The sequence below is a fragment of the Hemicordylus capensis genome, chromosome 8 (assembly GCF_027244095.1).
Source record: "Hemicordylus capensis ecotype Gifberg chromosome 8, rHemCap1.1.pri, whole genome shotgun sequence".
NCBI classification, from domain to species: Eukaryota; Metazoa; Chordata; class Lepidosauria; order Squamata; family Cordylidae; genus Hemicordylus; species Hemicordylus capensis.
The window spans coordinates 8,650,915-8,672,279 of record NC_069664.1 but is presented as its reverse complement, the minus strand read 5'-3'; the positions used below and the strand labels follow the sequence as shown (position 1 = coordinate 8,672,279).

The 21,365-nt window shown below is 47.4% G+C and overlaps 2 protein-coding genes and 1 long non-coding RNA gene across 4 annotated transcripts in view; 1 reads left to right on the top strand and 2 right to left on the bottom strand.

Moving 5' to 3' along the window:
- Window positions 1-10,738, bottom strand: part of LOC128333580 (uncharacterized) — a 22,141-nt gene extending 11,403 nt beyond the window's left edge. The window contains exon 1 of the long non-coding RNA XR_008310974.1: window positions 10,357-10,738. This is a non-coding gene — a long non-coding RNA (uncharacterized LOC128333580). The remainder of the gene's footprint in view (window positions 1-10,356) is intronic.
- On the top strand, window positions 10,705-21,233 carry TM2D2 (TM2 domain containing 2). The gene is made up of 4 exons (XM_053269164.1): window positions 10,705-10,978; window positions 12,912-12,999; window positions 13,454-13,569; window positions 14,811-21,233. The coding sequence occupies exons 1-4, from the start codon at window positions 10,758-10,760 to the stop codon at window positions 15,022-15,024; spliced, it is 639 nt and encodes a 212-aa protein (XP_053125139.1). The 5' UTR covers window positions 10,705-10,757; the 3' UTR covers window positions 15,025-21,233.
- The window catches only part of HTRA4 (HtrA serine peptidase 4), a 17,200-nt gene continuing 13,645 nt past the window's right edge, over window positions 17,811-21,365 (bottom strand). Inside the window, exons 8-9 of one of the 2 annotated variants that reach the window (XM_053269162.1) lie at window positions 19,314-19,409; window positions 17,811-17,997 (exon numbers count right to left, since the gene is read on the bottom strand). In XM_053269162.1, coding sequence (XP_053125137.1) covers window positions 17,832-17,997; window positions 19,314-19,409 — 262 coding nt within the window. In that variant the 3' untranslated portion in view covers window positions 17,811-17,831. Of the gene's footprint in view, window positions 17,998-19,311; window positions 19,410-21,365 lie in introns of those variants that run through there. The other variant, XM_053269163.1, reaches the window with a different exon arrangement.

Here is a 21,365-nt window from a genome sequence, read left to right as displayed (position 1 = left end):
ATGCCAAACAAAACACGGCAGCTGCACAGCCGATCCTTTACCATACAGCAAGGGAAATGTATTTGTATTCGCTCTGCTAATAGCCCAGACATGTTAACAAGGACTTTAAGACAGTGGGAGAGATAGACTACAGTGGGAGCTGTGCACAGCATGCGCCAACATGTAGACAGTGGGAGACATAAACTAAACAGGCGCCAACCTGCTTTGCTGTGTGGCCTCATCCCTGATACCAGTCATGCCTCAAAAATCTGCCAGGCAGTGCTGGTGGGTGGTAGAAATAAATTAAAATGTTAAAAGTCACCGTGGAACCAAAATGGCCAGCCGCAGGCAGGATGGGGTTGTCGCTCACTGGGAGAGCATCTGCTTGCCTGCAGAAGGTCCCAGGTTCAATCCCTGGCAGCATCTCCAGGAAAGGCTGGGAAAGAGATTCCTGCCTGGAATCTTGGAGAGCTGCTGCCAGTCAGGGTAGACAATTCCGAGTTAGATGGACCAGTAGTCTGACTCAGTATAAGACAGTTTCCCAGTGGTAGAGTATCTGCTTTACATGCAGAAGGTCCCAGGTTCCATCCCTGGAAGCATCTCCAGGTAGGGCTGGGAGAGACTCCTGCCTGAATCCTTGGAGTTGCTGCCATTCAGGGTAGACAGTCCGGAGCAAGATGGACCAATGGTCTGTCTCAGTAGAAGGCAGTTCCTGAACTTCCTGTATTCCTAAGTAAGCCTCGGTGACCCCTAAAGCAGCTTGGGGAATACCATTATGCTCATGGCACGGGGTGGGGAACCTTGGCCCTCCAGCTGTTTTTGAACTACAGCTCCCACCATCCCGATGATGGGAGTTGGAGTTCAAAAACAGCTGGAGGGCCAAGGTTCCCCACCCCTGCATGGCACATAGAACATGCCACTGAAGAGTTTTCCTCCCACTGGCAGCAACCGTCCTACTCTCGCCCCACAACGGCCAAAGCACACCAGGGAAGAACGTTCCTCTCTCTCATGCACACAGGCTCTTCTCTTCTTCTCTGAGCAGCTGCCAAGGCTGTCATCCCAAGAGAGGCCTCACTGCCAACCTCTGGAGTCCCTACCACTCTTCCTTGCCCTCACTGTCCTCTTTGCCCTCACTGTCCACTCACCCACACTCTCCAATGAGAAGCAGAAAAAGAAGGCAAGAAAGAAGTGGAGGAGAAGCCCCAGCCACTCTGACATCCACCTTCTTGCTCTTCTGTTCTCTTCCTTTGCAGGGCAAATCAGTCTTTGGCCAGCCTGGGGGTGCAGATTAGCACCCCAACACCATGCTTGTATTTGTAAGTGACACCTATTCTGGCTTTCTCCAGATTTCCTAGAGTCTCCAAAAATTAGGGTTGACATATTCAAGCTTCCCAAATCCAGGGGAGGGGGGAGCCCTAATCTGCAAATTATGTGGCAACTAATTTGCATTTTTAAAATTTATTTGACAGATTTGTATACTTCCCCCTCCTTCTCTGGCCTCATGTGTGATCGGATCCAGAGTAAAATCCGGGCAGCGCATTTGAAATCCATATAAATCCGGGTGGAATTCAGCAGCCAGGTGGAGGAGCCAAAATCCGGGGGCTACCCTAAATTCCAGGGGACATGGCAACCCTACCAAGAATCAGAATCTATTTCCACTGTGGAAAGCAAACCTGCAGATTTCAAATATCCTGATACAGTGAAAAATATTGGGAAAAAGGAAATCTCCAGGTACAGCTTCAGTCACAAGTTCAGAACATAAGGTCATGTTAAAAATGCTTTTGTAAAAATACAGAATTAACTAGAGCACAGTCAAAACATGGGAAATCATTTTAAAAACTATGAACGCAAAAGCAGCTGAAATCAATCAGGAAAACAGGCAGCTACTTTGCCAGTGATCAGGTTGCCTAATTGCCAAAAAGACCTGCTCAAGGAACCAGACCAGAGGTCTATGGCAGGAGCTGAAAAAGATGGCGGAGAGCTGGTCTGCTAAGCAGGAACTGCTTTGGTTTGCATTTGGATGGGAGACTACTTAGTCTCTTCAGGAGAGGGGCTGCTTTGCATGCAGAAGGTCCCAGGTTCACTCCCTGGCAGCATCTCCAGAAAGGGCTGGGAGAGACTCCTGCTTGTAACTTTGGGGAAGCCGCAGCCAGTCAGTGAAGACAATCCTGAGCTACATAGGAACATAGGAAGCTGCCATATACTGAGTCAGATCATTGGTCTATCTAGCTCAGTATTGTCTTCACAGACTGGCAGCGGCTTCTCCAAGGTTGCAGGCAGGAATCTCTCTCAGCTCTATCTTGGAGATGCTGCCAGGGAGGGAAAGATGGATCAGGAGTCTGACACAGGATTAGGCAGCTTCTTGTATTCCTATGTGAGATTGAAAACCTTGGAGACCTGCTTGCAATTCTGAGGCCATTCTGAGCTAGATAGACCAATGCTCTGACTCTGTCTAAGGCGGATTCCTAAGTTTCTATGGTTTTGCAAGGCAATACCATAGGAAGGTCACCCACCACAAGAATTCCATGAGCAATATTTCAGGCAAGCCAGGTAAAGCTGATCTTGGTTGACTCATACATTTGAGCCAAGGACTAGTACAGTTGTTTCTCATGATTGTGTCTCTGTGCTGTGTTCTTCCTTCCTAATTAATGCTCACATACCAGGTCCTCAAACACAAGGGAATGAACAATGGCATGATCTTATCACAGCAGGAACTATAGAGATAGAGATAGATAGAGAGAGAGAATATTAGAAATATACATTAATGTTACAACAAGATGCCACAGCAGGATACCAAAAAAACTGCAATATGTACAGCTGGTATAGATTTTGTTAAACTGGTATATCGATCATACTTATATATTCAATCCATCATCTTCTTAACCATTTCAACCAAGATCTTACTTGGATTATAACAAATCCTATTTATCTCCACTGTATCTATAACCAGTTTCCATACTTGCTTAAAATCATATCTATTTAGCTTTTGTCGCATATTATTACATCAAAATAAAATGAGTTCTTCAAGCATATCACAGCAAGAACTTTTGATGGGCATACGTTCTTGGAAACACATCAAGAGAGAGAAGCGGGGTGGGGAATCATGAAATGATAGAAAATTTCAAGGGCCATGAGTTGATCTGAAATTAGGCTGGGTAGTTCCTCTCTCCAAATATAAATATAGACATCATTTCCTGGTACCCTCCCCGGAGCACAGCTACAAGTGGCACAAACATCTAGAGGCTGGGAAGGTGTCAAAAGAAAGGAAATGTCAAAGTATTTCCTTGGGTGGATTGTTCACCACCCTGACTGCCGTTGGTTATAACAAGGATCAAAATTAGGAGGCAGAAAGCCAGACTCTTGGGAAGCCCTTAGGAAAAGAATAGGGCTGGATCTTGCATCATTTCCTACAAGAAGAACTAAGTCGTGGCTTCTAACCTCTTCCACTGGCATCTTCCCACAAAGTGACAAGAAGCACACCTGATGGAACCAACCTGGGCGGGCACTCCCTTGTTGGAGATCTTGAAGCGAAGGGGGCTGGGGCATAGCTCTGTGTAACGGCCCCGGCTTGGCATACAGAAGGTCCCAGGTTCAATCCCTGGCAGCATCGCCAAAATAGGTCTGGAAAAGACTCCTGCCCTAAACCTCGGAGAGCTGCTGCCAGTCAGAGTAAACAATACTGAGCTGGATGGACCGAGGGTCTGACTCCGTAGAAGGCAGCTTCCTATGTTCCTATGGTGTATCAGGGCAGAGGCTTCTCCAGGTAGGGCACCCACAGCAAGAGTTTGATGAGCAATATTCCAAGCAAACCAGCTGAGGATGAGGAAGCAGAAGCTAGGAAGCCTGCTGTTCGGGATGCTCCAGCTCTGGATTTTCTGCACTGAACAGGGGTTGGACTAGATGACCTCCTAGACTCCCTCCAGCCCTGGGATTCTATATATTATACAGCCACCCTCATCAGAGGAATGGGATGGGCTGCAGCTCCCCACGGAGGATACGCATAGTAGCAAATCGAACGTTGCTCTGCATCATGTGAAATGGCCCTCAGAAGGCAACAGGGTGTCAACAGATAAACATTATTACAGTCTCTGACCAGGACAGAAACATGAAGGAAGGAATGTCACACCCATGCAACAATATAGCAACAATATAGTTTTACAGCTATAAAGGCAGCATAGAAATCAACAATATAGTTTTACGGATATAAGGGCAGTATAAAAATCAAATCAATAAATATACAATGACATAGTAAATTATTCCACTACATTAGTCATCGGATGTTGCCGTATATTCACTGCTGTTAAGCAAAACTTAGCCACGGTGTAAGTAACATTGGCTTTATGGTCAGCATAGTGTCACATTTGTAGAGATGGGTAAAATTCTTCTAAAAAGTGTTCTAGATACAAAATACAAAATAACTGAGCAATTGTATTTTAGATACAAAATACAAAATAGTTGGTAAACCACCAACAAAAATACAAAAGCCAGCGTGGTGTAGTGGTTAGAGTGCTGGACTAGGACCGGGGAGACCCGAGTTCAAATCCCCATTCAGCCATGAGACTAGCTGGGTGACTCTGGGCCAGTCACTCCTCTCTCAGCAAGAAACTCAAGTATGTACACCGCTCTGGGCTCCTTGGAGGAAAAGCGGGATATAAATGTAATAAATAAATAAATGAAATTCAAAATAGTGTTTTAAAATACATGTTAAAATACAAAATACAATGTCTGAAAAAAAGGAAACAATTTTGAGATGTTTGTTACTTATCCAAACTAGTTTCCATTTTGTTTAAGCAATACTAGTTTTTCATTCATTCATTCATTCAATTTCTATACCACCCTTCCAAAAATGGCTCATGGCGGTTTACACAGAGAAATAATAAATAAATAAATAAGATGGATCCCTGTCTCCAAAGGGCTCACAATCTACAAAGAAATGTAAGATAGACACCAGCAACAGTCACTAGAGGTACTGTGCTGGGGGTGGATAGGGCCAGCTACTCTCCCCCTGCTAAATAAAGAGAATCACCAGGTTAAAAGGTGCCTCTTTGCCAAGTTTGCAGAGGTTTTCTTTAATCTTTTAATTCTTTAATCCTTTAATCCTTGAAAAGGATTAAATCACTCAAGTTGTGCCTTCTGGGACTGTGTGAATCAACCCAACAAAGAAAAATAACTATCCTATGGGACCACTTGATGTTAGACTTCTATTACAAATACAAGTCTTTATTTAAAAACTTAAAATAGCCACTGGACAATGAGATACCCATCCAACATACTTATGCGCTGGGATTTATCCTGCAAAAACTGGATTATTTACAGTTTTTTAAACACTCAATCAGATGGATCAATAATTCCAAAACAACATCATCCCCTGTTTCTTTTTGCTATGTTTCTCCATTTTCACCACCCTCTATGGGCATCTGCAGGCTTTTTTCTGGAGGGCAAGGAAATATATACACAAAGTATGTCATTCGAAATCAAAACACAACAGGATGTCTCATTGTTAATCCTGCTTAGAGTAGACCTGCTGAAATAATCGAAAGTTAGTCATGAAAAAGGCTGCAATCATTTGGCTGTAGCATAGTCAAATGAGCAGCAAGTTGTATTTATGGTGAAACAATGATATGGTCAAATCATATAGGGAGGAGAACAATTCCTTTTACCCCAATTAATCCACTCCCCCCTTTCCCCTCTTTCTATGCTATTCTTGAAGCACTGAGAGCAATGAGGAAGGTGTTTTACAGGAGTGATTCAGAAGGATTCCCCTAAACCCAAGCTGTTACTCAGTAAAAAAGCTAAAGAAAGGATTTATTTGTATATCATCCTACAAATCAGAAAATAAAGAAGATTCTAACTGCCCCATAAGCCAATGTGGTGAAGTGATTAGGTTTTTGGATGAGGAGACCCAGGTTGAAGCCCTCACTCAGTCATGAAGCCCTCACTCAGTCAGATCATTGGGTGATCTCAGCCACTACCTATTTCTCACCGTAGCTACCTCAAAGCATTGGTGTGAGGATAAAATGGGGGAAAACAAATTCGGGATACTGTTCACAGAGTCATCTGCTCCTGTGAGGCAGTCTCTCTCTCCCTCCCTATGTTTCTCTCTCAGATCAACTTTACAGGCTGTTGTGAGGGAAAAGATAGCTTTTAAAACTTTAGAAGCTTTTAATCCAGTCTAAGCAAGCATGGCTGCTTGATTTTTTGTATTGTTCTGTGTGCCCCACAGTGAAACTGAGGCTGTTCTCATGATAAGCACTCCCCCATGGAGCGCTGCTCATCTGGGCGTGCTCATGAGAATCACCTCAATGTGTCCCACTCCCACCACAGCCAGGTAACCTGGGAAGCCAGCTAAGCACTGTGCATGCCCTCCAGAAACTGGAACACAAATCTTTCTAAAGGTAACCTTCAGACAGAGCGTATAGGAACACAGGAACATAGGAAACTGCCATATACTGAGTCAGACCATTGGTCTATCTAGCTCAGTATTGTCTTCACAGACTGGCAGTGGCTTCTTCAAGGTTGCAGGCAGGAATCTCTCTCAGCCCTATCTTGGAGAGGCTGCCAGGGAGGGAACTTGAAACCTTCTGCTCTTCCCAAAGCGGGTTCATCCCCTGAGGGGAATATCTTGCAGTGCTCACACATCAAGTCTCCCATTCAGATGCAACCAGGGCAGACTCTGCTTAGCTATGGGGGCAAGTCATGCTAGCTACCACAAGACTTTGTTTCACAGAGAGAAAAGAAATGGAAATTTGCTACCATTAGTCAGCCACAGTAAACAATAGGGGACACAGACAGGGAGATATTTGTAAAGTACTCTGCAAAGCAACTTGCCTAAGCCTTAGACAAGTTGCAAATTTCCCCAAAGAATGGACCAGAACCCCAGCCTCTTCAGGTCAGGTCAGGTCAGGTTTCTAGCTGCAGTGTTGTAGCTACAGGGACAGAGACACCTTAAAGCAAGTGAGCTGCAAGGTCTATTGCATCCAAAATCCAGGGGGAGGAGCTTATCCCTCTTTCCCCCCTCCCCATGGACTCCTGTGCCACCCTCACCACCCCTCATTTCCCATTTTACCCACAGGGACAGTCTCTCTCTTTCCCCCCTTTGGTTTTCAAACTTGGCTGGCTGATCAGTCAGCAGCAGAGTAAAACTATCCAAACTTCGGGGGCATGGGCAGAGATGGAGGAACAGAACACAAACACAAGCATGCTTGGAAGCCAATGAGCTGCCTGCTTAAAAGCTGTAAAAAGGCAGCTCCTGAAGCAAGAAAGCAAAGCAGTGATTGGCTGAGATGTATCTTACTTAGAAATACAAAACACCTGAGCAACAGTATTTTAGATACTAAAAACTTTTCTGAAAAGTATTTTAGATACAAAATACAAGATACAAAAGTATTGAAAATATACATATTTTAAAGGTAAAGGTAAAGTGTGCCGTCGAGACGATGTCGACTCCTGGCGCCGACAGAGCCCTGCGGTTGTCTTTGGTAGAATACAGGAGGGGTTTCCCATTGCCTCCTCCCACGCAGTATGAGATTATGCCTTTCAGCTTCTTCCTATATTGCTGCTGCCCGAAAGAGGTGTTTCCCATAATCTGGGAAACACAACAATGGGGATTCGAACCAGTAACTATCTCCAAGATAGGGCTGAGAGAGACTCCTGCCTGCAGCCTTGAAGAAGCCACTGCCAGTCTGTGTAGACAATATTGAGCTAGATGGACTAAGGTCTGACTCAGAATAAGGAACCTTCCTATGTTCCTATCTTGGGACCCAAGTTTGAGAAACCCCTGTACTAAAGTAGCCCCCCCCCATGCCATGGCCCCTGTCCAAATGATCTACTAAAAATGGTCTCAAAACCAGGCAGAGAACAAGTTCCCTAAATGCTTCCCACACAGGCTCACAATCTAAACAAGAAATATAAGACAGGCACCAGCAACAGCCACTGGAGGGATGCTGTGCTGGGGTTGGATAGGGCCAGTTGCTCTCCCCCTGCTAAATAAAGAGAATCAACACTTGAAAAAAGTGCCTCTTTGCTCAGTTACCCCGCCAGTACACTGCTGCTCAGGGCGGCTTACAATGTCAATAAGATAAATACAATATAGAACCATTTAAAAAATCAATACAAGTTAAAAAGTAAAAAGACCAGGCTAGAGCCACATTTTAAAAGTTTCAGATTTTAAAAGCTGAAAGGTTATAAATAAACATAAATTAAAGAATTAAAATTAAAATCAATTTAAAAATTAAACATAAATTAAATTATGTTTAAAAAATTAAAACAAATTATAAATTAAAGGTTATAAATAAACAGCTAAAATATAAATGCATTATTGATAAGAGCAATACAACTCCTTCAATTGACTGGCGTCAATCAGTAGTTGAGAGTATTTTTTGTCCATGTCTCTAACACAATTTTTCCAAATTATATGCTCTCTCTGCCTGCCTACAGGAAATCAGAGCGGTGACCACTGTCGTGACTTCCTCCTTATTGTCATAAGTGAAATATTCTTCTATATACACTTCTGCTGGGATTGCCACCCAGAGGTTCTGCTAATGTCATCGGCATCATCCACATCCTCAGTAGTTCACATGGCAGCACAGGATGTGGGATGAGCCCAGCACAAAGCAGGATATAAAGTAAGGAAATAAATAAAATATAAGCCACAGATTTCCAGTTTTCAGCTTTGCGGGATCAAAGGAACCGTCCACCCACTATAGCTTCCTGCTTCCCACAGCGGCCAGCCAGATGTCCCATCTCCCTAAATGGCCCGCACACACCCCAAACATCCAGGTGCCTGGAAATCCAGATGCACAAGGGTTAACCACAATAATTCACCATATGTTTAGGAATAAAGTGAGTTATTATCATCATTAGTTTTGACATGACTGAGGCAAAAGACCAGTGAGACACATACCTCCCCGGTTACAAAATGGGGTGGGGTGGGGGAAATCATGCTCTTTCATCGCAAAATTGAGCAAAAGGTGTTGCCAACTGTTTTTTTTTCTTCTTCTTGCTCTTTTCCTATACCCTGAACAGTTCTGTGACATGTAAAAGGTCAGCAGGTAAAGCTGGAGAACAGAGGTGGTCTTGGGGCAGCAAGGATGAATTGTTGTCTTTCATGAATTGTTGTCTCCAAGTATGCATAAAAGATGACCAACTTTCCTTGTGCACCTTGGCAACTCTTTACTGCCCCCTGTTGGTAAGGGAGGGACTCCACTCTTTGTTGTTCTCACGGGTCACACCAGGAAGTCCCATAGAGACAATCAGGGCTGCACTTAAAACCACATTTTGTATCCCACTCTTCCTCCAAGGAGCCCAGAGCAGTGTACTACATACATACATACATCTTCACAACAACCCTGTGAAGTAGGCTAGGCTGAGAGAGAAGTGACTGGCCCAGAGTCACCCAGCAAGTCTCATGGCTGAATAGAGATTTGAACTTGGGTCTCCCCGGTCCTAGTCCAGCACTCTAACCACTACACTACACTATACTACACTGGCTCTCTTGATGTGCTTGAGACATCAGTGCTGCTGCTGAAGGGATTAGGAACATAGGAAGCTAACTGATACCCACCATTGGTTCATTTAGCTCAGCACTGTCTACACTGACTGGCAGCAGCTTCTCAGCCCAGCCTGGAGATGCTGCCAGGGGTTGAACTGGAAAGCGTCTGCAGGCAAGCAGATGTTCCAACACTGAGCTACAGCCCCAAGCACTTCTCCTTAGAAATCAGTGGCCACATCCTGGATTTTTACACAGCTGTGATTAGGCACCACCTGTCCCCACCAACAAAGAAAGAGAAGATACCAGCAAAGAGACAAGCTTGTGCTCTAACTCAAGTTTATTTTGCTTTTTTTTTAAAAAAAAGGTTTCTGAGTTTTTTCCATGTATGCTGCTCCCTGCAGGCTGTATGGGGGCATATAAGTTTTTGATATGTGGATTTTTGCAGGAGGGGTGTATGTGCATTTCCCCACTTAAAAATTAATTAGCTTGTATGAATTGTTATGTGAAATTTGTTTAAAATATATTAAATTTGGAGTTTTAATTTTATACTGTTTTTAAATTGGAGAACTGTTTTAACCTTTTGTATTTGTTTTTTGTTTTTATGTTATTGTTAACCGCCCAGAGACGAAGGTTTGGGCGGTATACAAGTTGAATGAATGAATGAATGAATGAAAGAATGAATAAAGGAAAAGTTTTTAAAAGGATAAATAAGGATATTTTAAGGATAAATATAGGGAGGATAAATATAGCCATGCACACCAGAGTCTGGGCTCCTTGGAGGAACAGCAAGATATTAGTAAATCACAATACATAAAATTAAAATAAAATAGGAGAACCCATGTATTAGGAAAAGAGAACTAAAATAGTGCATGACAACGGAGTCTTACACTCTGGTCTGTTCATGGCTCTATGGCAGGCGAACATCCGGGCAGTCTCTTCTTCCAGGCATTTCTCTCCGTTGCAGAACCTCGTTTCTACCTCTTAACGTCCGCCGCAAAGCATAGGGTTCCACCATAGAGATACCACAGAACAGAGCGGCACCACCTTACGCCCATTGACTCCCAGCCAAATGTCGCCTCCAGCGCTTTAGGCTTCCCCAGGCGCATCTCAACACCCGCCCTTCTCAGTCCGACTAGGCCTCGATTGGCTAGATGAGCCAACGTTCCCGCCTCTGCGCGGAAACTCGCTCTCCTATTGGTGGAAGAGCCTTCCGGCGGAGCATTTCGGAAGTCGAAGATGACTTCCGGCGGGGCATCTCGGCGGGGCTTCTCTCAGCGCAGTCGTCGCCATGGCGGGCAGGGGCCCGGTGTGCTACGCGCTGCTGTGCGGGCAAGCGGCGCTGCTGCTGGGCAACCTGCTCCTGCTCCAGGGGGTCTCCCGGAGCCACCAGCACAACGCCACAGACAGCCCTGCCGCCAACCAGGGCGAAGAGCAGGCGCCGGGTCCGCCCGCCGCCGGCTTCTGGGAGTCCCAAGGCCCTTACGCACCGCTCGTCCCCTGCTACTATCTGTAAGGGTCGCCGGGGAGGGCGCGGCCTACGTAGGGGGCGGGGCCCCAGTGGCGGGACGAGGGGCGTGGCTTGTGAGGGCGATGGGGAAGTGTTAAGGGGCTCTGGGCAGGGCTTTGGCGGTGGGCTGCCCAGCCAGCTGTTTGACTACAACTCCCATCATCCCCAGCGGCTAGTAGTCAGAGATGATGGGCATTGTAGTCTAACATCAGTGTGCTCCCCCTAACAGGGATTCCCAGATGTTGTTGACTACAACTCCCAGAATCTCTAGCTGCAATGGCTTTTGCTTGGGGATTCTGGGAGTTGCAGTCAAGATCTGGGAATCCCTGTTAAGAGGGAACACTGGTCCCCACCCTGGGGTCTCCTGATGTTGTTGGATTTCAGCTCCCATCATCCCCAGCTGCAGTGGGTGGGGATGATAGGAGTTGTAATACAGCCATCTGGGGATCCCTGCCCTTTCAACCAGCAAATGCAAAAAGCGTCAGTTCTGGACCAGTTGCATTGCACATTCACTCTCCAAGAGCAGCACTGAACAGCTTCAGCTTTTGCAGTCTCTCTGATCCCTGACCCAACTCCGAAAATTCTTTCCCCTCCTTCGAGTTGGGAGTGCGGGCAGAGGACATATGTGTCAATGGGGCCTCTAATGTGGGGGTTCTCCTGTGTTCAAGAGGCAAGGGTGGGATGCAGGGTGGGTTGAGCAGTGACAGGTGAGGGCTGAGTGGGGAGGAGTGGAAGGAAGAGGGACTGGAGGAGCCAGGAGTTGTGGGGGGGGGCAAGAGAAGAGTGGAACAGTCCTGGGACAGAGTGGCTGAAGGCGATGGCAGCTTGCGTGGAAATAAACAGGAAGGGAAAGGTTCTGGAAGCATAATTAAAAAGAAATAGAGAGCTGTAACATTCACGGAGGAGAGCTGATGTTGTGGACAGCTGGTTTCTTAGGTCAGGAGCGAAAAATAGTTGATGGCAAGCTTTTGGAAAGGGTTGGTGACTCAGGAAGAGAGTTGTTGCATGAGGAGAAGGCATGTAATGGAGTCAGTCCACAGTGGGTGCGGAGGGAGTTGAAATGACACTTATTTGTCTAGAAATATGAAGATGATGGGGAACTTGGCATGGAACAAGCATTAGAACATCCCTGCTGGATCAGGCCCACAGCCCATCTAGTCCAGCATCCTGTTTCGCACGTGGCCCACCAGAAGCCCACAGGCAAGAGCTGAGGGCATGCCCTCTCTCCTGCTGTTGCTCCCCTGCAACTGGTATTTAGAAGCATTCTGCCTGAGCCTGGAGGTGGCTTATAGCCATCAAGACTAGTAGCCATTGATAGACATGTCCTCCACCAATTTGTCTAAGCCTGTGTAGTTGAGTTACTGCTAGGGGTGTGCACGGAACCGCAAACTGCGTTCCGGCACTGGGCTGGGGTGGGGGTCCCTTTAAGAGCGGCAGGAGGGTTTACTTACCTTTCCCGCTCTGGCGCCCGTAATCTGTAGAGTAATTGGGGCAGCAGGACACCTCCCTGCCGCCCCTTCCCCAACGTTGCTTGCAAAACCTCCCAGGAATCCTTTGCGCGCGCACGTCACAGAGACGCGCGCGCGCAAAGGACTCCTTGGATTTCAAGCAACGTTGGGGAAGGGGCGGCAGGGAGGTGTCCTGCTGCCCCAATTACTCTACAGATTACGGGCGCCAGAGCGGGAAAGCGGCGGGACGGGTAAGTAAACCCTCCCGGCGCTCTTAAAGGGACCCCCCACCCGAACCAGACCGCCCAGGTCCGGACCAGTCTGGAGGCTATTTTAATGGCCTCCGGACCGGTCCGGGCCTATCCCTAGTTACTGCTGAGGATCAGCTTTGGTTGTACTGAATCTCCAATGCTCTGCAAGCTCTGACATTTAATTCTTTGACATGTGTTTATGTTCTTCTCTGAACTTGCCTTGTGGTTATTTATAGGCCAGAGGAGTTCATTGAGTGCGAAGATCTTGTGGATCATAGTGGAAACACGAGTGCACGGGATGAGTTGACCTATGGATGTCTTAAGGTCAGTCCAAAAGGGGTTATTTTGGTGTGTATGTGTGCGTTTGATTTCCTACCTCCTAAATTCCAAAACTTGCAAGAAAATTTAAACTCAAGTCAATTAATTTAAATTAACAAACATGGGAAGAGAGCTGGTCTTGTGGCAGCAAGCATGAATTGTCCTGTTTGCTAAGCAGGGTCTGCCTTGGTTTGTATTTGGATGGGGGACTACATGTGTGAGAACAGTAAGATATCATTGGGGATGGGGCCATTCTGGGAAGAGTACCTGCATGTTTGCATGCAGAAGGTCCCAAGTTCCAGATGGGGCTGAGAGAGACTCCTGCCTGCAACCTTGGAGAAGCCACTGCCAGTCTGGGTAGACAGTACTGAGCTAGACAGACCACTGGTCTGACTCGGTAGAAGGCAGTTTCCTGTGTTCCTAAACCCACTGTTCTTTGTGGTGTTTGTCTCCCTAATAGTTTGGTGGCCAAGCGTATAGTGACGTAAGCCACACTCGGGTTCGCTGCAAGGCATTGGATGGCATTGAGTGTGCAGGCGAAAGGACCTTCCTACGTGGGAATAAGCCATGCATAAAGTGAGTTGCCTTTCTCTGGGCTCTTTGGCAGCTGGGGATGATTGAATCCAGATTTCTGTCACAGTGAGGCGATTCTCACGATCGGCAAAAAGCAGGCTAAGGGAGCCTAGCCCGCTTTTTGCCGATCGTGTGTTGCAACGGGAGTCGCGCAGCTCCCGGCAGCAAATCTCGGTAATTCCCCTTAGCCGAGGTTAACGGAGTTTAACCTCAGCATTTTGCTTGTGTGTTGCCGTGGCATGCGGCGACACACGAGTGGATCCCCGACCGCCCGGGGGTCTCTCCAGGATGTCCTGCATACGCTAGCGTGGGACATCCTGAACCTTCCAGGGGCCATATGGCCACCGATCCCCGCCAGCTCCATGACGGAGCCGGCAGTCGTGTGGGCAGCTGATCCGGTCCCAATCCGGCTGCCCAGGGCTCTGCGGGTGATCATCTGCGAGGTAGCCGGCTGTCTGCTCTCCTTGCAGACCTCGTTTCGGTGAGTCTCACTGATCATGAGACTCGCCTGTGTGTTGCTGCTTCTCAAAGTGTGATAAGCGTTATTAAGTGGTGTGTGTCATATATATGTCTGATTCACTTCACCCCCGTTGTGTCTGACTGTGTTCCATTCCTGTCAAAGCAGTCCTTCCCTGAGAACATCACAAAACATCCCCCAGCCCAGCTGCAGCATTCCTGCATGGTCTTGCAACTTTTGCTTGCTTAAACAGTTAAGACTGGGCAATGACACACCTTTCCAAGTGGCAATTCTTGGGGGAAAGCAACTGGCCCTATCCAACCTCAGCATTGCATCTCAGTGGCTGTTGCTGGTGCCTGTTTGAGTAATGTTATAAGCCACCCCAAGCAGTAGTATTCTGGAGGGCTGGATGATTAATATTTTAAATAATAAATGGTGCCTACCTTATGTTTCTTTTTAGATTGTGAGCCCTTTGAGATCAGGAAGCCATATTATTATTATTATTTTTCTATATAAACTGCTTTAAGAACGTTTTGCTGAAAAGCAGTGTATAAACAATAACAACAAAGAGTGAATATACAACCACACACCCCTTGTTCAAGCCACACCATAAGCCACTCCTGTTGCTTTATTCATTACTAAAATAATAATAGATCTGGTAACAGATGCAAATGCTTCTGTGCATGTTAATGTACAGCCAAGGCAAAGGTGGGGTTTTGAATCGCTCCCCGCCTTTCTGTTCATGAAGTGACAGGTCAAAGCTTTCTCTGACCTTTGTGTCTCCTAGGTACACCGGGCACTACTTTATCACGACTCTGCTCTACTCCTTCTTCCTGGGCTGCTTCGGGGTGGATCGTTTCTGCCTGGGGCACACCGGCACGGCGGTGGGGAAACTGCTCACGCTGGGGGGACTTGGCATCTGGTGGTTTGTGGACTTAATTCTCCTCATCACTGGCGGGTTGATGCCCAGTGACGGAAGCAACTGGTGTACTATTTACTGAGAAACTGCAAGCCCATGGATCTGATTGGACCCAAACCAAAGAGGAAAATGAGAGTGGAATCTCAACTCAACATTACCGGAGACCTAATATGCCTGAACACTGTCCAGAGACTACACTGCTTGTCCGACACTGGAATTAGGTCCTCCTAGAATGGAATGAACATGGAACGCTAAACGTTCTTCTGGTGTACATACCTTGTTGCTGATCAGAATGGAAGCGTTACTTTTCCCGACTGCCTGGGACCTGCTCAGTGGATTTGCCACTGTATTGCAAGTATTACTTTCCTATCTGCCCTTGAACACTTCTGTGCCACTCTCGGAGGCACCAATGTAGTATCTGGTCTAGACCCCTCTTAGTCCTAATTCTGACTGCTGTGTATTCTAGAAGAGAGCTTCAGAACATGTGTGTGTAGCCAGTAGCAGCTGGAGATAACTAGAGAGAGTGGCATGCTACTTAGGGGTAACATTGCGAAACGTGGTCTTTTATTTATTTAGCTCAGATTAATACTTTTTTCTTAGGCACATACGTGCTGAAGGTCAGTGTTTGCTGGAACGAAACCCTGCCCCATTCCAAGATCATTGCGTGTGACTCTCCCCACCCGCCGGTTGCCCCTGCAAAGCCAGTGTGTGAAGACTGCCCTCTCTCCTGGGTTCTTTGCAGTTCATAAGGAACCTGGGGAAGAGGTGCTCCCCACCGGCAGGCTAGTGAGGGTGGATGGGGAGCCCCATTCATAACAGGGGAGAGGCAACTGAGAATACCCTATTATGCATCACTTGGCATATGGATGCAGTCGATAGGGCCCCTTTCCCAGATTCTGCTAATTTATAGCGTGATGGGACCTAGGAGGACAGCCAGCTTTCACCTGTGGCAGGCCTAAATTGTTTTAAGGTCAAAGAATGTGTTTGCAAAGCCAGAGGAACCAAGCATCTCTCCTCCCCACAGCAAGGCCAATGCTTCTATTCCGAACCCACTGCTTCTAGGAGCTGTGGAGTACTCCTGTACTGCTTCTGATGGGAACTGTAGTTTAACAGCTGCTTCTGATGGGAACTGTAGTTTAACAGCTACTCGAGGGCCAGGTTTGCTCATCCCTGGTCTAAGCCAAATTGGTGCTGCTAATAAAGGTTAAAAAAATAAAGCAGCAGGTCTCTTTGGGCTGTGTTTGGCTCAACAGACCCTATGAGCCTCTAGACTCCAGTAAGCATCAGGGGCGGTATGATCCAAGAGATCTGTGTACACACTAAGACTTGCCCGTTTGTGGGTAGGAGCATGGTTGGCTTATTGCTGGCTAGCGTACAAGGGGAGGGTCAGAGATACTGGTCGGAAGACTTGGAGGATGCAAGTTTTCCAGAGATGGAACTCAAAACGTATCCCTAATTTGCATTATAACCAAACCCATTTGGCAGGTGCATTCTTTAAAACTGCTGCATGTAAATAAAGTCGGGAAGCTTACACAAAATATGTACAAGTGGACCTCGTTATTTGTGGGGGTTCCAGTCCTCGCTTCCGACCCTAATAACCAAACCGTGAATAATGAAGCATTGCGTCTATGGGGAGTAGGGGGTGAGGTTCCAGAGCCTGGAAAAAGAGCAAAAAACCCCAAAACAGAAATGCGGATGGAGCCCAGCACTGTACCGTGGCCGCCTCAGGTCTAACGCTCTCCCACTTTCTAGCTCCTCCAGTGATGCAAACAGTACTGTAATCATGAAGCTTCCTTACTCCACAGTTGAGGTTCAGCACTTACCGTAGCAGCACAAACTCCGGGCCTGATTGGTTAGAAGTTGCCCAGAGAGGCATCACAGGATTGGAGCCAGTTCAAAGGAACACACATGGGAGTTCTTTCGCCCCCCAGTGTTCAAGTTTGAGGTCAAAACTGCAGATCTGCGAAAAACCCTACTGTGAATACCGAATCTGATGCTTATTTTTAAACCGTGGAGACACGAAACTGTGAATACTGAAACTGCAAACGAGGTCCGCCTGTACCCACTTTAATCTTATGATGGAAAAGTTAAAACTTTCTTCTTCAGAATATCTGGAAGTGGCATGAAGGACGATGCTGATAGCTTGTTGGTCCTTTAGGGTCGGTCATGTAGTTGGTCCCTCTAATTTTTTTCATCGCTGTGTGGAACAAGTTTTGTTCTCGGCGGCAGTATCAAGGCAGTGTGTGCGTGCATGAGCATTCAGAGTGGGGCCTTCCAGATCCAACCTGAGCGGGATCTAAAATGAACTGAGTGGACATCCAAAAACTTGTGAGCACGTGCGCACACCTTAGAGGGAACAGTGTAGTTGGTGCTAAAAGGGGTTACAAGCACTCTAGGGGAGCTCCACTTCCGCGAGTGGATTCATACAACCCACTGCGAGTACGTACAAGACATGATGATGTTCCAGGCAGCATGCACTACTGAAGGCAGGCAGCAGTGGGAACCAGACATTCTCTACCCAACATTTCCAGGTTTTGATAAGGAAATGGCCACAAGCATCACCTTTTTGTAGAAGCGCACACTCCCTGCGAACCTCTAGTTCCTTCCTAATTACATGTAGCAGGGCGTGTGACCCCCCCCCCCTTTAGGTTGCCTTTGCTTGATGGTGTAGGGAAAATAATCCCTCCACATTGCTTCCAGCAGTGCTGCTCATCTGGGAGTGCGTTTCGCACTCCCAACAACAGAACTCAATCGACTGGTGTGGGGGGAAGGAGAGCACAACAAGCCTCCCCCACATCCGCCCACCACCCCACCTGCCCGGTTGTGAGAACGACCTCATCAAATCCTAAATTCCAAGACAACAACTCCTTTGCCACAGAGGGACAATCTTTAATCAATTTCATCCGGAGTTACTGTCAGGATGACATCTTCGTTTCCTCTCCGCACCACGATGGCAAGCGTCTTGTTGTTCTGCACCATGTCCATCACATCTTGGGTGGAAGTGACTGTTTTCCCGTTAATCGCGATGATGACATCACCGTCTCGCAGGCCAGCACTGCAGCCAGAGTCAGAGGTTTTATAACCAGTCAGATACACGGAGGCATCTCACACTAGTATTCTCAGGGCTCCCTCTAATTTTTCTCATCTATGCGCGGAATGAGTTTTGTTCTGGGCGGCAGTATCAAGGCAGTGTGTGCGCACGTGCATTCAGAGTGGGGCCTTCCCGATTCAACCTAAGCAGGATCTAAAATTAACTCAGCAGTCATTTAAAAAAAAACAACTTGTGCATGCACACCCCTTAGTGGGAACACTGCTCTCCAACATTACTACAAAATGATGAGGTAGGCCTAGCTGGAACACCACTACCACTCGCTCAAGGTTGGCTTCTGTTAATGTCACACACTAGACCCGTTCACACAATTATTACTGGGCTGCGGAAGTTGCGTGTGCTTCCGTTTTAAGACTACGTGCTCGTCGTAAAAAGCTGTGCTGCTACTCAGTAAAATGCAGTTCAGTACATTTGCACCAGTTCAGTGGCAACTATACTGGCAGCGTTGCTTGCTTGGAGAGCTGGGTGGAGGGCAGGAGAGAAGAGACTAAAACCAGAATTCTTTATCTGCCCCTTGGGCCTAAGATATTGCAGAGGTTAACTGCTCAAAGATGGGGGCAGCACAGGATTGTGGCAGCCAGAGTGTGCAGGAGAGGGAGGCACTACTAACCCCTGCTAACTGAGCAAAGACACACCTTTTAAAGTGGTGATTCTCTTCTATTTAGCAGGGGGAGATCAACTGGCCCTATCCAACCCCAGCACAGCATCCCTCCAGTGGCTGTTGCTGGTATCTGTCTTATGTTTCTTTTTAGATTATGAGCCCTTTGTGGACAGGGGACCATCTTATTTCTGTATTATTTATTTTCCTATGTAAACCGCTTTGAGAATTGTGTTGAAGAGCGGTATATAAATATTTGTAGTTAGTTAACCATACCTAGAGAAGCTGGTGGAGGCCTCTCCTTTGAGGTCATTCACACAATCAAAAACTGCTCAACCTGGGTTTGGGAGCTATGTGTGTTCCCAATTTTCGTGTGGAAGCAAGGTTAGAGGAAAACCCGGGTTGAAGTGGCTGTGTGGGAGCAAGGTAGGAGGAAAACCTACCCAGATTTTCCTCCTACCTTGCTTCCACACAACCGAAAATTGGGAGCACACACAGCTTCTGGGTCAAACACAGTTTCCAATTGTGCGCATGATCTCTTTATTTGTATCCTATCCCAAGAGCAGGCAAAAGAATACTTTGTGCAGCATCCAACTTAAGGTAGTCATGACTTCAATAGTTCCTAGCCACGACTGGCTTGTCTGACGCTGCCCGCTGGCCTTACCTTTCAGCGGCTGTCCCCTGAATCACTTCATAGATGTAGACGCCGGAACTCAGGTCTGGGAAGTTCCAATCCCGCCGTCTCAGCTCACGGATGAGACTGAGAGAAAGAGAGGTCGGTTAACGAGACAGTCTAGAAGGACATACAGAAACCCAAGAGCCTGTTAAAAAAAACAGAGGTTGGGCAAGCAAGTGCAGGTGTCCACTGTGCTTAAAAGTTACGCTTGGTAACAGTCTCTCCACTGCATAAAGGCACCCCCAGCTGCCGCCCAACATGGCAGAAGAAACAGGAGGCTGCGATGACCCACCCGCCCCGCGCCCCTTCCCAGAACAGGTAGCGGTGAAGGTTGTGTGCCCGCATGGTAGCCTTTTGAACATCCCTGAAAGCAGAAGACCAAAATCCATAGCCAAAACATTTTGTACACTGCCTAGAAATATACATATCAGGTGGTATAGAAATATGATAAGTAATAAATAAATAAAATCCCTGGGCAGAGCAGGTAGGCTCTGTGGCCTGGAGCACCTGCCCTCCAACTCCCCCCACCCCTTATTTGCTTTCAGGTCCCGTTCAGAGTGCTGGTCCTCCTCTTTCGCCCTCAACACGGCTCTGGACTTGGGCCATCGCTTCCCACCTAGGAGCCCGCCCACAATTTCAGTATCGACTGGGGCTCAGCCTCTTGAGATCGGGCAGGCAGGACACAGAGAGCAGGGTCTTCTTGGCCACTGCACCCAGCCCCCAACACACGCTCCCCGGGAGACCCGTTTGGCTCCCTCGTTCCTAGCCTCCCCGTGGCATTAGGCTAGTTTCATTTCCAGGAAGAGGGTGAGTTCCAAGTCTGTGTTCTTGCACTTCTATCTTCTCTGCTATTCGGTAAAACTGTTTGGTTCTGTAGGATGGTTGCTTGTTGGGACTTTGGCTAGCTGCTTGGGCACTTTTTAGCAGAAGAGTGGAATACAGACGTACGGACAGATAGTGGCATGAGGTGGGGTGGTGGTGGAGGGAGATGCCCTATAACAGACAGTCGGGTTAGGGATGTGCATGCACCTCGGTTCAGCACCGTGGGGAGGGGAGCACCGAGCGAGATCTTTGAAAAAAGAGCGGCTCCTTACCTGCTCTCTGCTGCCACATGCACCTTCCCGCTGCTTGTCCCAAGCACCTGCGTGTGGCACCAGCATGCAAGTGGCACCCATGCAGAAGCCAGGCGCAGGTACATGGGACAAGAGCCCCAGGAAGCTGTATGCAGTGGCAGCGAGCAGATAGGGACCTGATCTCCTGTAAAAAAAAGAAGAAGAAAAAAAGACCCTGCTCACCACTCTGCTCCCCACACAGCGCCTCGGCTCGTGCCTCGGTTCGAAATGAGTGGGACCTCGGTTCGTGCATATCCCTAGGCCGCATTCGATTCACGAGGACACTTCTTCGGAGCCCAAGATTCCCCACCTTCCCCAGTGATCCATGCGATTGCCACAGGTCCCAACTTAAACTAGCCTTAAAGCTCGAAATCCAAGTAAGCTAATTTCCCAGTTGTTCCTTAATGGCTCCTATTAGCGGGGAAATAAGGTCTGGGCCCTTTCAGTAGTTTCCTCTATAGCAGGGGTAGGCAAGCTTGCTCTTCGGCTGTTGTTGAATGACAACTCCCATCATCCCCAGCCACAATAAACTGTGGCTAGGGGGCGATGGGAGTTGTAGCTCAACAAGAGCCAGCATAGCGGAGTGATTAGAGTGTTGGACTAGGACCGGAAAGACCCGAGTTCGAATCCCCATTCAACCATGAAACCCACTGGGTGACTCTGAGCTAGTCATGTATCTCTCCGCCTAACCTATCTCACAGGGTTGTTGTGAGGATAAAACCACTATGTACTGGGCTCCTCATAGGCAGAGCGGGATATAAATGTAAAAAATAAATATGTGTTTTATGTAGTTTAACCTGTGATTTTAATGTTGGGATTTGTACACTGCCTAGAGATGTACATATCAGGTGGTATAAAAATATGATCTCTAGCCTCGCTCTATAGTAACATAGGAAGCTGGCTTATACTGAGTCAGACTCTTGGTCCA